This window comes from Monopterus albus, unplaced genomic scaffold (genome assembly GCF_001952655.1).
Source record: "Monopterus albus unplaced genomic scaffold, M_albus_1.0 scaffold141.1, whole genome shotgun sequence".
Classification (NCBI taxonomy): Eukaryota; Metazoa; Chordata; class Actinopteri; order Synbranchiformes; family Synbranchidae; genus Monopterus; species Monopterus albus.
Genome location: NW_018128021.1, coordinates 1,619,765 through 1,637,177, shown reverse-complemented (window position 1 = coordinate 1,637,177; position 17,413 = coordinate 1,619,765). Strand labels below are relative to the sequence as shown.

Genomic DNA, 17,413 nt, shown 5'->3' with positions numbered 1-17,413 from the left:
ACACAAACAGACACTCAACGAGCTGTGCAAACACCCAGCTCCACATGCTTTCTTAAACACACACACACACCTACAAACAAAGGCACACCCCACTGAATACACACACGCACGTTCTGCGTGTTTGCACACACACAAATGCACCCACAGGGGGATTATCTGTGCAACAGAGTTTTGAACACAGAGTGAGGAGGCGTCTGAAGAACTGCACTCATCACCAAAGGATGGAAAGAGCACAGCAGAAAGACGAAACAACACACACATACATACATACATAGACACACTTCTGTGCAAGCTACCTGTGTGTTGAGCAGCATATAGAGCAGCATCTCTCCTTGTCTGTCCTGTGAGGCTGAGCTGACAGCCAGAGCAAGGAGAGAGAAAGAGAGGGAAGAGGAGAGAGGTGAGAAGAACGAGAACACAAAGGTGAGAAAGAGGGAAGAAGCAAGAGTCAGAGTAAAGTAGAGGAGAGAAAGAATCATTAAAAAAAGCAACAGAGTCAGAAAGAGATGGTACAATTCATGATTTGGCCCAGAGGCCAGCACCCTTACATGTCCTTATTTTATGAATGGATTGTATGGATTTCATACCAACAATGTGATAGATTTCACACAGCTTCTGTGTCCATCTTTCAGTGTATGAAGAGCTCTGCAGGAGATCAGTGTTGCTCAGCTCTCATCTCATCCTGGTGGACAAGCCTTACAGGCTTAGCATACCTCGAGCTGTTTTTTCATGCACCATTAAGGTAATGGAAACAGAGAGAGAGAGTGAGTGTGTGTTTGTGGGGGTCAGGGCATGTGTGTGTGTGTGTGTGTATGAGTCAATTTGTCACACAGTAGCCTGCCATCACAAGGTTTTTACGTAGCACCCTTTATTGTATTTTGTGGGTCGGCGGTAAGAAGGCTGAACCAGATGCAGAATCATCCTATACATTAATATAACATGATCCCTTACAGGAGAGCTTCAACACGCAAAAACTAAGAATAAATATATTCACAACTGCCTCTACTATTGGTAGGAGATGAAAGCATAAAAAGGTACCTCTGAAAAGATAATAATTAATAGCTGATAGAAGTGTCTGTCTTTTGTCTCTCTTTTTTGTTTGTCAAAAAAATGCCTTCAAATTCTGCTTTTTTTTTGTCCATTGCTTTTTTGTCATTCAGTTTCCCTTTGAGAATACTTAAAAAAAACAATGCAATAACCAGGGTGCCTTTGTCTGATGAAATTAAACATGGGGCAGAGGTCCACATGGCCCCGTTAAGTCTGGCTGATTAGGAAATCCAAAATGCATCCATTGCCACAGTGTCCTTCTGTAGGTCGGCCCTTCTTTGTTTTGTCTTGCATTCAAAAAATATTACTATACTTTCCTCCATAAAGCCAGAACATTTTTTAGAATTTCACACAGAGCCAACGCTTCATGAATACTGCGAGTCCCTCACTAGCCCTGTAAAATTTCAACTGGACCAGCAAATTAAGTTAACTGGATGAGATGAAAATGAACTGAACTCCATACAAATAACTCCGATATTGACTGGGTATATTATTATTTTTGGCTCATCCAGGGAATGCAATTATTCTGCGCCTTGATTGGTTTTAGTCTCTGTCGTCCATCAGCGTCCCATCTGTTGGTAGTCAAACCTCTTTGTTTAGATAAATAGATCTGTATTCATACAAAAATAAGCATTGACCACACTGCTGGCTGTTCATTGCTAAGGCACTTGGCTGATTTCAGTCATCGCTCTCCCTCTCATTTTGTCTCTGTCTTTTCTCCATCATAACGTGTTTGCCCAGCTCATTCCACACCTTCCCTCTATCACAGTTTATGACTGTGTGTTTGATGTTGCAAAGAGTTGGTGTGTTTCACCTCCACACGGGTCTTTTGAGATTGATAAAATGAACATTAACGCCCACCAGCACCACCACACTGTCTCCTGGTCACTGTAGAAAAATGGAGCCTCAGTATTTTACGATTGTGAAGTGTAATAGAGGAAAAAATACTGGAGCAGCTGCAGCTGAGGTTTTGCCTCCAGGTAGAGGGACCATCTAATCCTTGCCAAATACCAACCTATATGCCAGTAGTGGGGAAAATACAAAATCTGACCTCAGCTTGTTATTCAGGAATAAACAGTGTGTAGTGTAGTCTCGCTCCCCCACAGGATCTTCTCAAAACTACGGCAGCCTCTGTACAGGAGTCACTGTTACTGGATGATTCATCACCAGAGAGGGAGATGATGAGAAGACAAGAGAAGGGGGGTAGCAAGAGGAGGAGTGTTAAAACTGGTATGAGCGGTCCAGCACCTCCATGTAGTCTGGTGTGGTCCTCAGTCTGGCTCTCTGCTCTCCTGCTCCCTGTTCGCTCTGGCTGCTGTTAGCACCGCCTGCTGTGGAGCTGGAGGTGGTGACCACGAGCGTTTGGTCAGGTCTGGCATCCTGTTTGGAGTCTTCAGGGTGAGGATAGCGAGGCGGTGGCCTCGCGTACCTGTCTGGCAGGTCTCTGAACTCGGGGGCAGGGAGTCTGAAGAGGCAGTCCACCAGTTCAACTTTAGGGGTGGGGCCCTGGCTGTCGATCACTGTGGGGCAGAGGATGCCATTCCCATGAAGGCCAGCGAGAGGTCCCATTGCTCCTGTAACGGTGTTAATGGGCGATGAGGACACATCCAGAGTCCACTCCCTCTCCTTCTCTGCCGTAGAGCAGTATCCTTCCTCAGTTTCTTTAGAAGCTGCAAATGTCTGTTGCTGCTGCTGCTGTGGTCGCTGTTTTACTGCTGCATCCTGCGCCTCTTTGTAGATGGGGTTGCTACACATGAGTGAAGCTGCAGCAGGGCCGGGACCTTTAGGCCCAGCCTCTGGGGGCAGGATGGTGTCATAGACATGGTTGTGCTCAGGAGGAGGTAGGGGCGGTGTCTCAGGGAGGCCATGGTGATGATGGTGGTGGTGCGTCTGCTCAGTGAAGATTCCACACTCCATCTGGATGCCGGCCAAGTCTACCTCTCCCTGGCGACGGAAAGGCAGCTTGTCCCTCCTCCTCAGGGCGTAGGCGATTAGTGCCGCCGCCACGAAGAATGCACAGACAAACAACACTAGCAGGCTGAGCACTAACACCGACAAAGGGATTGAATCCTTCCCTGGAGGGACCACGGGGCCCAGCCCTGGGCCAGGGTAGCCAACCGATACACCTGTGTCTGCAGTTGTGGAGGTGGCTGTCTGCTCCACCTGCTCCTGGTTCTCCTGGGGCTCCAGCTCAGGGCAGAGCAGCTCCACAGAGAGGGACCGCAGGTCTACACCTTTGGTCTTTTCTGGGGAATGGCAGACCACCTCTCCTACCACCACCACCGCGCTGAGCCCCTCCAGCCAACGCTTCAGTGGAGCTGCATCGCAGTTGCACTCCCACGGGTTCTGCTGCAGGTCCACCTGAAGGGATACATAACAGCACTGTGTGTTGTCATTGTGTAATAGCAATCTAATTACTGGTCTGCCACGAAATACAAAATTCATGAATCACTGTGAGGAATGTAAACAAGAAAGAGATAATTTTGCTGACATTCTTGTGATATAAATAAGTAACTTGGAAAATGTCTTGTGCTGGAGAATAAGTCAGAAGTTAGCACTCTAATAAGATGACAACAAGAAAAATGGTGTTTTCTCTGCTACCTTTGCCTTTCACCAGCAAGAATTAATGGAAAATGAGTTTCTCAGCATTTGCATAATAGAATATAGCTCTCCATGTATTCAAGTGTCTCTAAATGTTTTTTTAATGTGCTGGTAATAAATAGCATTGATTAATTTAAATAATGTCATAATAAGGTTATCAAAATATTGAAGTGCTTATACTATACATTTTCCAAATGGCTGTACACAGGCATAATATATTCTCAATAATAGACAGTCTGGGCAGTAACCACTACAACTAGTACCTCCTGTAAGTGCTCTCTTAAAAGTGCAGCAGGTTATAGGAATATTTAGTTTATAATAAAGAATTTTCAGAGTTTACATAAGTGGTAATTCACTGGCAGGTACTGTGTAGTGACCATGTCAGTGTATCTATCACAGCACCTTGTTTTCAATAATAGACATGACTCTCCCATGTACTATAATCCAATAGGTATGTGTGTAAATCCATTTTCTCTTTGCCAGCTATTGATTGCATGTCCTAAAACAAACTCAAATATTCACTTTGCCGCACTTTGAAAAGGCAAAAGCAGATTACGCACAACGGGAATCACTTACACCGTGCCGTGTTGTCTGCAGAACTGATCTGTTCCATATCTTTAGCAATGACATTGGCAATGAAAGCCGATATTCTCTCTGTCACACTTCCAAGGAGCTTGCACAAATGTTGTCATGCTAATTTGGTTAGGCCATCTCCCTGGCTTGCAGAAATAGATGGATGCTTTTCAAGATGATTCAGCATTGCTGTTGTGGGAGCCACGGTACAACTATTTCCCCATGCCTCACACTGAACAGCAGGATGCTCCTTAGCTTTATTGAAGTTAACCCACTGTGGGCTTTTGTGTGGCTTTGATAATGACATAATTGAGACTGGAGGGTGAGCAGAAACAACATTAAGCTGCAGTCTTAACTCAGTTTGAACACTTCCATTATATTAAAGGCACACTGAAAGTGCAGTTTTGTAACACATCTGAGCTGTAATGTAGCATGACTGAACATTAAAAAACACAGTGACATTTTAAATAAACACCATATGACCAAAATGTCAGCTTGTTTTTGCAGTTTCATAACTTTCACAACTATAGCCTCACATCTGGTTGAAATTCTTGCAGCATTTTATTCTCAGATACTGTTTTCTTTCTTGCAGATCCCAGAGGTTCTATCGCCTTCTCTTCTGCAGGCATCTGTCCTGTGTGTCTAACACCATTTACAATTTATACGCCTGGTCACCTAGTGTGCGATTTACTGTTTTGTCAATCAAAGCTGTGTTGGGAAGGGAAATTATAGACTCTCAGTTAACCCGGCAGGGGCAAGTTGCAGTGGGAATGCAAGCGCATGAAACCATTATAGTATATATTTATTATGAACATGGAGGTTTTTAGTAAACGCATTCCACTAACAAGGTAACACACATTGTATTAGGAAAAACCAGTTACCAGAGTCTTATTTAAATGCTGTAGATTTGGATGTTTTGCTGCTGCATATTCAGAAAGAAATTCATGAAAATCACTGTGGGGACTTTACACTGACTTACATTCATTTCCTGTAGACTTATCTTAACCTTAACCATAACCACTACTTGCCGAACCTTAACCCTTACCCTAAGCTTAACCAAATCCTACACTTGCCCTAACCTTACAACCTATCATTTTCATAAAATCCAACAAACTACACTGTGGGGACCTGCTGCCAGTCCTCACAAGTTTTTTTCCAGTCACCGTGAAGATAGTAACTCATGGATTTTGGGCCACACACACACACATAAAAAAAACTCTCTCTCTCAGAAAATATATTTAGCCTGGCTTAAATAATGGCAGATCAGATCCCTTCTGGATGGAAACTGCCACTCTTTAGCTGCAGTAAGTTTGCTCTTGTGGGTTTTTATCATTATAACCCAGATCAAAGATCAAGCAATAATTGTCCAGAACCTGCTTGAAAGCTATTTAAAAAATTACATCAAGGGAGAAATTTAGGACGTGCTCACCGAGCTGTGTCGTATAATTGATCACTTTGCCCAAACAGCAATATCCTGTCAGTCATTCCAATCGCTCCAGTTAGCTCACAGAAATATTGTCAATATATGCAAGTTCTGGAAGTTCTGGTGCAGGGATTTTGCTGTAGTCTCTTGTGACGTGCCGCCCCTGAGCTTAGCTTGTCAAGGCTTCTCCATACTGATGAATGTGTTTCACTGTCTTTGAATAATATACAAAGAGAAAATGTGTGGTGTGTGTGTGTGTGTGCATTTGAAGAGGAATCTGCAATATATGCAGTTTTTCTGTGTATACTGGAAATTTGTCTTCATGGCTACAGTATAGGTGAGATGTTATATATACAAAACTAGAGAAATGCATCAAAACAATTATTTCATCAGTCTGTTATGTTGAGTGCATTCCAGGAAGGGTTTTTTTTTAAGTGTTGCGATTTACTTTCATAGTATACTCATGCTGCCTTTGCCTGCCTCGTCGACTTCTAACTCAGATAGTGATTTCCCATATTTCCCAGAGTGACTTCAACAACCCCTTGAGAAGGGGCATGAACTTGCGCTATCCAGTGGTTTGTGTTTCATGTAGGTGGAGAGAGTGGTAGTAATAGCAAAGAGCAAAGAGCAAGAGTTTCTGGTCTATTGAGGCTACTGTCAGTGGAGAAAATGGCATGTGCGCCTTTGAGTGATTGCTGAACATCAGTGCAACTTGGTGAGTCTAAAAAGAAGCCCTTGAGCTTTTTTTCTGAGGGAAAACAAATGCTGACTTTTAACGCTGCTGTAGCTGGGTATCTAGATTTTCTGTCTGGAATGTGCTGCCAACTGCGATAGAACTAGACCTGACATGATGAGTATATTCTGATTACAGTATCTTTCAGGCAGGAGTTAAACAGGCTCTACTGGCATTTAATTCTACAGATAAGATATAGTGTGATAGACAGTCAATGAGACTAAAGTCTCCTGTCCTAAAATGGAAAATACATTTGTTTGCTGGCCACTCTTCACAACAACTAGAAGTGGAGGATTTTCAGAGGCTTTAATTGAGATAGCGTGCTAAAAACACCTGAGGTGGTGATGTTCTTGCTGTACTGTAAGTGCAATTTCAGGTGGTTTATATCATAGATTTTCACTGCATGAACACAGTCACTGATTAGCTTTATGTTAAAATGATATTTAATAGGCAGGATAGAAACCACCAACTGAAAATAATGGCCAGAATAACACTGAGTTACTAGATTTGATTTGTTAAGATGTTAGTGGTTAAAAGCAACTCTCTGTGTTCAGTTTTAGAACTGAATACATGTTTATGCTCAATTTAACATTTGACTGTCATCATCTGACATCACTAGCCACTTAACATTCATTAACCACAACCTTGCTACTGTTCAACTGTACGAATCCTATGCTGGTCTCATAATAATAATTTGAGGTGGAAATATCGAATCACATAGTTACACTTCTTTGTTCATGTCACCGAGTTCAGTCAGTGGCTGGTTACTGGACATATTCATAAACTATTTTCAAGTACAACTGTTCACAGCCACTTATTTACAACAGAATTATCAAGTCATGATGTTTCTGTAGCTTTCTTGGTCGTCCAATAAGTTTTCAACTAGAGAGTAATATACTGTCCATCATGCCTGAGCTAAATCCTTCTGATCCCACTGGAAGGAGCTGGGATGCTAAAAGTCAATGACTTAGTCAGTGACAATGTTAATTGAGTGTAGTCGGTTTAGATTTATTTACTGTAGCTTGATGCTGCAGCTAAGAAATAGCACGGGATGAAGAAAGTAGATATATTGTGATAATTAATGAGCTTTAGAGGCACTGGTAGGTGGATTTTGGACAGAGCCAGGCTAACCGCTTCCCTTTTCCCATCTTTATGCTATAGAAGCTAACAAGCAGGATGTAGTCTTATACTGAATGGATGTATGATGGAGTGATATCATGCTTCTTGTCTAATGGGCCAACAAACCAAAAATTATATTTAGCAAAATGTCAAGCTAAATATTTGTTGTTGATTACGTATTAACACAGAATAATGTAAAACTAATAATGAGGAGAATGTTAGTTGAGCATTAAACACGCTGGTTTCCTATCAGACCCGTTCATTGTGAAATGCAATGTTTTTCTATCTGACATCACACTAGGTGTACCGTGGCAAGCTTCTTCAATGGCAGTGATGAGTGAGTGTTGCCCAGTACTACACAACATTTTCTTTGTGTTTACTGACAGAGACATATGTGTCCTTGAACTGTACATATTTCTGGCACCCACTCAGATGCTGATTCATCTAACTTACAGTAAGGCTCATTAGCTCTTCTGTAGCTAATAATTCTCTGATTAAGAAATTACAGACACCATAGCAATCTTGATTGTCTCTTTGATGTCTCGCTCATGGTTATTATTTTTAAATACTAGCAACATCAGGGAGGTATTTTTCAAAAATATATTAGCATGTAAGTGGGTGTGACTGTATAATCGTGTCCTTGATAGTGACAGAGATGCTAAGCTATACATGTTGCTGCTTTATGATTATCAAAATGGGTTGCTTTTTACAGCAGCTGTGAGCTTCACCCTGCTTCCATCTGTGTTACCCTTTGATTTTACTGTGCAAACTCTGGCTTCAAAAACATACACCAGTGCCCAGAAATCCCACTTCCCGAGCTTCAAACAGGCCAGCAATAAGTCAACAGGTGATATCATTGTCACATTATTTTGTGCAGTCCATAGGCAGTGATAATGTGGCTTTGTCGGAGTAATAACAACCTTGGTAAATGAATGAATTCAATTACTGTACCACAGATTTTGAGCAGTACAATGATGATACCGCTGAGCTTTATGAATATGGCCCACAGTGTGCTTCCATTTGGTGAATGCTTTAATGGTCTTGGACATCAGAGGGATATAACAGCATAAAAACATAATACACTTCTACATGGTTCCTCCAGCTTCATAAACCACTGTCATCCTTTCCCTGAGCAAACATTTAGAGCCTCTGAACTGCCAGCCTCACCCACACTACCTTGGAATTTTTCATGGAGCAAAGTAAAACAGAAATTCACAGTGACATTCCAGCTAATCCACACCCACCTTACCTCATTCTACTCTGCCTGTCTAAGAAAAGCCTGGTACAGTAAATTAGCTGAAGTGAGCGGAGGCAGGATGAAAAGGGAAAAAAGAGTAATACCTTAGGTTCGGTCCTTATCGGTGCATTGTGCACAGCAACCAGCAACATAATGCTGCAGTTAAATGTGCAAGGTAAGGCCTAACAAAAGCTGTGAATTTAACACATACTGTAGTTTATACAGTCTATTTACTAAGAGGTGTGTTAATTATAACCTTGCTCAAAAACTCAGCTTTCTCCGGTTTAGCTGCTGATTTATTAAGACCACTTATGCAAATCAAGTCAATTGCAATTTTCCAATTAGAATACCTGAGGCGCAACTAAAGTCCCGCATGCCACAGCAGTGCTCTCAAAACAACAGACGATGCAGATGATGTAGAAAACTGCAGCTGTGCCAGAGGCTAGAAGATCATGGGCTGCCAGAAGTTTTAAATGTGGTTTGATCCAAGATTTTGTCTTGTTTTGTTTGTTTCATCAAGCTGTGATAATATGATGTGTCTTGGCAATTTATTAGTTCTTTTAATTTTATCGTCTGACATTTAAAATAAATATGCTCTTTATAATTATGCATATTTTTGTTTAGTAAATCAGTGGGGGTGAGCCAATTCAATCATTTAAATTTTTCACCCTGCCACTGTCACTCAACAGGAGCGCATGGTATTTGGCCTAAATTTGTTAAAAGCCTCGTGCCAGGTATCTGACTCATTTACACACGCGCAGGTTAGCAGATCAGTGATTTTTTTCAAGCATCCACCCGCACTGAATCCACTTGAGTCATTCAGTAAATGCATTTTTAGCTTTGCACCAACCTGTACCAGCCCGGTGAGGTGCTCCAGCACGCCCTCCGTAGGGAGCTGCAGGAGGTGGTTGTTTCTCAGATTGAGGCGAGCCAGATTAACTCCCGAAAACACACCAAGAGGGAGGCTCCGCAGCAGGTTGGCGTTGAGGAACAACAGCTGGAGGGATGGCATGGAATCAAATGTCCCTGGATCTATCTCATGGATCTCGTTGTACTCAAAATAAAGATACCTAAAACAGAGGTGAGGACAGTGTCATAGTTTTAGAGTACATGTATAGAAATTGAGGACAGACTGTGTAAATGGGATCATATACTAAATGCAGCATAGGTTTGTTAAATTTCACCACTACATCTCTAGCTCATGATATCTGACATTAAAAATATGTCATTGATTATTTGTCTTTTGCTATAAAAACATTATTCTTGATTCTTAATTAGTGCGCAGTATGAATTTTCACATTTAAATGATTTACTTTTGAAGTGTTCTGCATGTAATTTGCCTTTCCTGCACTCCAGAATGATAATGATGACATCGGTGAATATTTATGCAAAGGATTCATGTTAGAAATTTTATTTAATCTGCACTTTCCCTGTTCACAGCTGATTAGATGATCAATATTGTGCAATTTTACATGGATGACTACTTAGACTTGCCTAGGCATGTCTGATCATCACGTTGAATTAAAAAAACTTTGTTGTTTTTTTTCAGTACTAGAAATCTGTGTGAACTTAGGAAAATTAAGTATAACAGTAGACTTTTCATTGCATGCTTGTCATCTAATATACTTCCATCGCTGAAATAAGTAATACATCTGGTTTAAATGACTTATACTACTGGTGTCACTAACAAAGGCTAATGAGAGGTTAAAAGGAAGGAATGTCCTGAGAGCATCTGTATTATTGATTAAAAGTCAAATTAAAAGATCTGTAGATATTTTGACCCTTATCCTGGAATATAGAGACAGTAAAGTTGAAAACTAAAGGCTAAATGATGTTCTGAATATGAAGGTACCATGGCATAAACCTTCATCTTCTTTATATAGCAGTGCGCTAAAATCGATTTGCTGTCTTAATGAAACATCACAGTGTTTAATTAACTCAATAAATAGAATCACTGATGTAGATTTTTGTTGTATACATTATTTGCAGAGGAATTATCTTTGTATCCTTAATCTGACAATGATACATATGCTTCATTCTGATGGCTTGTTTGTACGGTAAGCCGTTTTCCAGAAGCCCTAATTCCTGGCAACATTCAGACGTTTCTTATCAACACTTCTGTATGCAAATACAAAAAACATAAATTTTCACGTTGTCACTCATACCAGGCTCACACCTCAACTGAAGCATGTCATCAGGCAGCATGTCACTAAAAAATGACATTCCTCAAAGAGAATGGGCACCTTTCATTTCAGTCAAACCCCAGTATAATGGTAATCAAAACATTCTGCTCTGTACTTTGCCAGTTTTAGAGTGAGATTAATTTGCACATACTTATGAACAAATGTCTAGATACCTGAGCTGACGTGTGGTTTCAGATTATGAGCTAGTTTGAAGTGCAGCAAGAGCAACAAAAAGGAAAATCCTACCTTAGGTTCTGCAACCCTAAAAACATGTGGGGGCTGAGCCTCTCCAGGTTGTTCCCATTAAGGTAGAGGCTCCTCAGGCTTGTCAAACTGGAGAAGGCCCCCTCCTGGAGGTAGGATATGCGATTGTTCCCCAGGTGAAGCAAGTCAAGACTGGAGAAATTCCAGAAGTCTGTGCGGTAGATCCTCTGAATTAAATTTCCACTCAGGTAGAGTTTGCGGCCGTTGAGGGGCCGAGGTGTTAGCTGGGACACATTGAGGAAGCCGTTCTCCTTGCAGTTGACGGTCAGACCCAGGTCTGTGATGTGCAGATTGCAAGTGCAGCCCAGGGGACATATGATGGGGATTGGGGGTCGTGTTTGGTAGCCAGCCACAGGGGGATTCTGATTGGGCATCAGACTGCGAGGCGTGGGGGATGTTTTGGAGGGTCGAGGCCTTTTAGTCGGTCTTGGGTGCCTCTCCTTGTCTTTGCGCTCTGCTGAGGAAGAAGAGGACGAAGTAGAGGAGGTGTGAGTGTTTTGGCGAGAGCCATGGACCATGGAGGAGGGTTTAGTTGGCCTGACGCGCCCGGGATGCAAGTTGGGTTTAGAGTTAGGGGGCAAATGTTGGGGCTGGGATCCTGCTGATGGACCACCTTGTAGCTCTTTATCTGGCAGGTCAGCACACAGCTCCTTCCGGGGAATTTCTCTCAGGTCCTTGCCGTGAAGGTGGAAGGGATATTCACAGGTAACATCCCCAACTACAGCTGTGTAGGGGATCTGACCCAGCCACTGCTGTAGCTGCACTGCCTCGCAGCCACAGTTCCAGGGATTCTCCTCTAGCTGTAGCTCCATCAGGGAACGGCCAACATACTCCAGGGTCCCAGCATATGCCAGGCTCTTCAGACGGTTTCCCCGCAGGTCCAGATGAGTCAGAGACACAGATCTGGTGCAGAAGAAAAGGGAAGGAGGGGGATAGTAAGCCAGGTTAGATGAAAGAATAATGTGATAATAAGTGAAAATAAAGGTTCACACATCCCATTGCTGAGAAATCTTCTTTATATCTGATAATTAATCTCTCTTACATGATACAGTATGAAACTGAATGCCACAGAATTATTAATTCAACAATAGTACAGACTGGTTAATTGTTCCTAACAGTGATATCTCCACAGCTCAGTCTTGGCATATTCAAAAGCTTTGCAGAATATTCATCAGAGTCTGACCTGAACAGATGCGCAGGCAAGACAGGGATCAGGTTGTCATTGAGGATGAGAACTCTGAGCTTGTAGAGGAACCTCAGTGCACCGCTATCAATTCGTTTTATCACATTGTAGTCAGCCTACAGGTGGAAAAAAGAAACTAGGATGAACACATAATCATTGCAATTGAAAAACAGACTGAATCCAGCAGGAAAGCTTAGGTGCTTTCAATCTGAAAATGCACAGAAAATATGGGAAGATTTTTTCATGTTGGCCACCTGGTAGCAAATGATCATTTCTGTCACAGCTATGTGTTGTCAATTCGTCAATAATTCTGTCACTCATGAAAAATTAACATGGATTATGTTCTTAACACTACCTGGAGATATTCTAGAGCCTCTAAGCCAGCAAAGGTGTCATTTCTGAAGACCTCCAGCTTGTTCTCATGGAGGTACAGGCGTCGGAGTTTGGCCAGCCCGTGGAACGCTCCCACTCGGATGTCTTGAAGCGCATTGTTTCCAAGGTTTATTGACACTGCGTTGCCAAGGTGCAGAAACCCGTTGCTATAGAGACGCCTCAGAGAGTTCCTCTGGAGGTTGAGTTTGAAAGGGCGGACCCATGACTGTGACACCTGAATGATTGATTACAGGTCTGATTAGTTATCTTATTAATTATATGAACTTAACAGTTAGAAAGACCCATAAACCACATTACGGACAGAATATTAGACTTGGAGATACAGGATATTAATGAGCTAAATGAGTGCAGTAAAGTGCAGTTTCACATAAATAAGTTATACCTGGCTGACATTAGTGAAACCCCGCCCATCACAGTGCACGTGCAGCACGCCTTCCTTGACCTCACACGTACACGGCTCAAAGCATGACTCGTCCACTTCCTCCTCGGAGTTGTCCACCAGAGGGGTGTGTGTGGAGGTGGGGGTAGGGGTGGGGGTGTGCGATGCATGGGACAGACACACACACCCCAGGACCACTGCCAGAGTGACCCACTGCATCCTCCCGCTTCACCCTCTCAGCTCAGCAGCCTGGGGCTACAGCCTGACATTGGCCCTTCACCACACTGCACAGCGAAGACCGGCACATGCATACAGACAGACACACATAAACACGCACACAAACAGCAAAGGGAGGCAACAGCAATAGTCATTTCAGGATGAATCAGATTGATGACACATCACAAGCATACTAAAACAGTCAGAAAATAAAAGTTTAATCACGCAAACTGGAGTGCCATGGGGAATGAATTACATTGCACTGGAATAACAATAGGCCCACTGAGGCCACAGTGTGCCATGATATGTACTGAACCATGGTAAACATGTGTAAGATGTATTCTGAACAAGAAAGCAAAGGTTTTGGATTTACAGGGTTCACAAAAGCAAGAAATATTGATTTGAAACCAACAAGCTGAACCATCTCAGCTGCTACAGTGTAGCATCCAAATTAAAAATTCAAATACTGACACTGAAAATGCAAAACAAAGGCAAACATGTGGGCTAGTTCACCTGTGAATCACATTTTATCATTTTCAGAGTGGCTTTTTGCACAAGTGGGGGGGAAAGCTTGTGATGAATATATTCATCTAGATTCTCAAATGCCCAGTGAAGCTGAAATGTCACGCATGTGTTGTTGTAATGTATGTAATATGAATATGGGCAAATGCAAATCAGATTCATAATGCTTCTGTCTAATGAACTGCTCCATTTAATAAGATGAATGGCAATCAGACAACACAAGGTTGAGGTGCAAAATACCCCATATTATCAATCAGCAGAATATGTTAGGTTATCAGCCATCGAGTTCTGTCATAATCATTGTTGTCATAATGACAGGGGAGCGAAAGCATCGCTGTGAATGAAAACTCTTCAGAATTTTCAAAAGGGCTGATGTGAAGGCAGTGCAGTGACAGGCAGGAATGTGGATTGATGGTGATATGGTGATGGTGATGATGATGAGAATGGCGCTGCAATAACAACAGAATGAGAACAGAGTTGCAGCGGTCCCGAAAACAAAAACAAAACAAAAAAGAGAAACAAGAGAGATGTGAGGCTTGCATTGGGGATATTTCCTCTCAAATCTTAATGAGCTCTAAATTGGATAAAGCATCTCGGTCTGCTCATACAGCATTGAACACTGCCATGCGAAATGCAGTGATGATCATGATGGTATGGTAGCTGTAATCATACAGCAATAATCTAGCATCAGCGAGTTAGACAAGGAGGCAGAAGTGAAAAAATCACCGCCCAGGAGAGGAAGAGCAATCATAGAGATGATTATGACTGGGAAAGATGAAGTGAGAGGTAGAAACAAGAAGAGGAGGAGGAGGAAAAATTGGAATAGGGAGCAGGGATGGACTAAAGGAGAGATGGATAGATAAAGGAAGAGTAATGGGCAGGGAGTAGGTACAAAGGCACAGGAAACGAGTGAGGTGGGAGAATAGAGTGGGATTGCATAAGCAGTAAGAAGTCAGTCAAGGCTGCCACTCAGGATGAGAGCTCACAGTGAAACAGCTGAAATCTGATATTGATTACATCAAACCCCTCCCCTCTACCCTGCACACAGTGAACGCCTGCCTCACAGAGAAACAGAACTGGAGCCAAGTTACATGTCTGTGTGTGTGTGCTGAAAACAATGCAAGAAAGGTCAAACCATATCCAAAAAGTATGCTTGTATAGCCTGCCAAGTACAGAAACAGGTAGCAAGATGTGTGTGATTTCATAACAAACCTGCTGCAGTACTTGTTCCTAGAATATTCATAAAAGCATGAACAGAAGGGAAAATGTCTTTGCCTTGCATTTGCTGTAAGATAGGAAAGAAAATCACCAGTCTATCAAAGTGTTTGGAGTATTTATGGCACACAAGAAACACAGGCCAACAATAGTGTTGGGTAAATTGGATCACAGTACAAAATACAACCCATTCAGAGTCCCATTGGGTCTTTGTTTTCATCCAAGAAATACACAGCTTCTCACTGGGCCTGAATCCACCCCCAGTACAGAGGAGATCAATACTGAGTCCAGAGACATCACTGGGATGCCTCCTGTTAGATTTTGCCTTGGTGGATGGCCATCTCTGCTTAATAAGAAGAAACACAGTCAACACTCCTCCTTCTCCAATCAGCCAAGTGGACTAGTCAGCAGTCGACATAGCTCTGCATCATTATGGTAACAAGAAAGGAAAGGATTTGTGTGTTGAATGGTGACAGCACAGCTGAATTTAAATCTGTCTCTCCATCTATCTATCTATCTATCTATCTATCTATCTATCTATCTATTTATCTATCTGACTTCATGTCCATCTGAAGACAGGCCTGACACAGGTGTGGCTTCCCTGTCTTTCTTGAGTCTCTCTGACTCTGACTTTTTTCCCTTCTCTCTCCTCTAGACCCACACACTGACGCAAGCAAACCAGAGATGACGGTCACTGCTTATTCTTCACCATATTATTCATGTCACATAATTCCAGTGTCTACCTCTTTGTCCCTCTCTGTCCTCTCTGTCAGTCAGAACACACACAGCCTTGCCAAGCTTCACACTGCCTTTTACATGGGCCCCTGATGCCAGTACAGACCCATACTATCAGGCAAGCAGCAGCATCACTGATCAAATGTATATGGGGCTACAAGTCTGGATAGCCCACAACCCTCCAAGAAAATCAATTAGCCTTTAACATTACAGCACACAAATTGTAACAGTTAGCAGGATTAAAGCTTGACAAATTAAACAGCCCAGTCATTAACAAAACCAATTAAAACATTTACCAGGCTATGTATGAAAATCCTTGGCAGAGTAACGCAATCCAGTTCCATTCCCCATTGTCTGTCTCTCCCCACCAGCTTCTCTGATCCACACAGCGACGCTTAGCAGAGCAGGGATGCGGTTAATACTCACTCAGTCCACCGCCAAAGAATTAGGGAACGACCGAGAAAACACTTTAGAGGCTGACTGTCGACATGTCGTTCGCATTCAGCCGCACTCTTCTCCCTCTCTCTCCTCTCCTGTACTGAGGTGGAGGATAAAAACCGGGAGAGAGAGAAAGTAGGGGTGGAAAACGTTGGGCTTTAGGATGCAGGTCCGCTTCTCCACAGTGCAGCCCGTGAGAGCTGCGGCACTGGACCGCTGGACAGGCGTGCAATGCGTGGAGTTGTAGCATGCGTAATGATGGAGAATCCTCTCTTCATCTCAAACACAACAAAGTAATTCATAGAGGAGAAAAATAGGGAACGAGGCGCCGAAATTAATCATGCAGTAAGGCGGCGCGCAACTGCTAGTTTGTAATGAGGCACAAAGCGCGCAGGGTGGGTTCCTCCTCACCAGAGGAGCCAGTTCAGGACCTCATCATAAACAGATTACCGAAGACACAACAGAGTCACAGACAATGGGCCCCATAAACTTTCTCTTCACGTTGCCCGCGTGTGCAGTCTGGTAAAAATACCCCGACTGTTCAGCTATACCGACAATAATTTATAATCTCATTAGTTTATTCATCTCTCCTCTTGCCCTTAAGCACCGGCGTATTTCGTGAAACCGGTGTGTGTTACCATGGCGACTCGTGCCAGCTGGCATCGTCGCGCACATACGCACATGCACGCGCGAGCACGCACAGAGCATCCGTCGGGAAAACTGGGTGACTTTTTTGAGGGGAGCAGCGGAGATCACAGGGAGGCCTAGAAATCTGCAGGCCTCCATCAAAATACCTGTCTTGCCAAACGGATGTGGTGGGCGCAACAGATGCCGCGAAGATTGAGACCAGTCAAGTCTTCACCAACACTGATTCTAGCTTCCTACACCGACTAATCAGAGCCTGCTGGGTGGCATGCTGCTCCATCATTTCTGTTTCTGTGGCAAGTCTCCAATGGCAGGGTCTCCACCAAGGACACCATGATGCCAGGCTGTTGAAAACAAGCATTCACAAGCGTTCAAATATCCGTCAACCAGTTTCATGACTATAGGAAAACATTTAATAACAACATGTCTTTCACATTACTGAGCTGAAAGTTCAATTTTCAGTTCAATTTCACATTGATTTCAGCGCGCATTAAGGTGAATCACCTT

The 17,413-nt window shown here is 42.9% G+C and overlaps 2 protein-coding genes across 5 annotated transcripts in view; one reads left to right on the top strand and one right to left on the bottom strand.

Moving 5' to 3' along the window:
* LOC109968018 (nardilysin-like) overlaps positions 1-17,413 on the top strand; it is a 77,085-nt gene that overhangs the window by 34,098 nt on the left and 25,574 nt on the right. The window lies entirely within an intron of this gene.
* LOC109968019 (SLIT and NTRK-like protein 3) lies at positions 869-16,361 on the bottom strand. Of its 4 annotated transcripts, none has more exons than XM_020614000.1 (8): positions 16,120-16,361; positions 15,086-15,434; positions 13,139-13,419; positions 12,719-12,970; positions 12,364-12,479; positions 11,163-12,083; positions 9,584-9,803; positions 869-3,408 (listed from the first exon to the last, which is right to left on the bottom strand). In XM_020614000.1, the coding sequence occupies exons 3-8, from the start codon at positions 13,352-13,354 to the stop codon at positions 2,269-2,271; spliced, it is 2,865 nt and encodes a 954-aa protein (XP_020469656.1). In that variant the 5' UTR covers positions 13,355-13,419; positions 15,086-15,434; positions 16,120-16,361; the 3' UTR covers positions 869-2,268. The 4 variants fall into 4 exon arrangements, with proteins under 4 accessions (XP_020469656.1, XP_020469657.1, XP_020469655.1 ...); XM_020614001.1 differs by having other exon boundaries at positions 15,086-15,431; XM_020613999.1 differs by lacking the exon at positions 15,086-15,434.

Excerpts from the sequence above, each read along its gene's own strand:
- LOC109968019 (XM_020614000.1), bottom strand. The coding sequence starts at position 13,354 with ATGCAGTGGGTCACTCTGGCAGTGGTCCTGGGGTGTGTGTGTCTGTCC. Across the intron at positions 12,971-13,138 it reads GTTTCACTAATGTCAGCCAG|GTGTCACAGTCATGGGTCCG; the intron begins GTATAACTTATT and ends TCAATCATTCAG. Across the intron at positions 3,409-9,583 it reads ACCTCACCGGGCTGGTACAG|GTGGACCTGCAGCAGAACCC; the intron begins GTTGGTGCAAAG and ends GTATCCCTTCAG.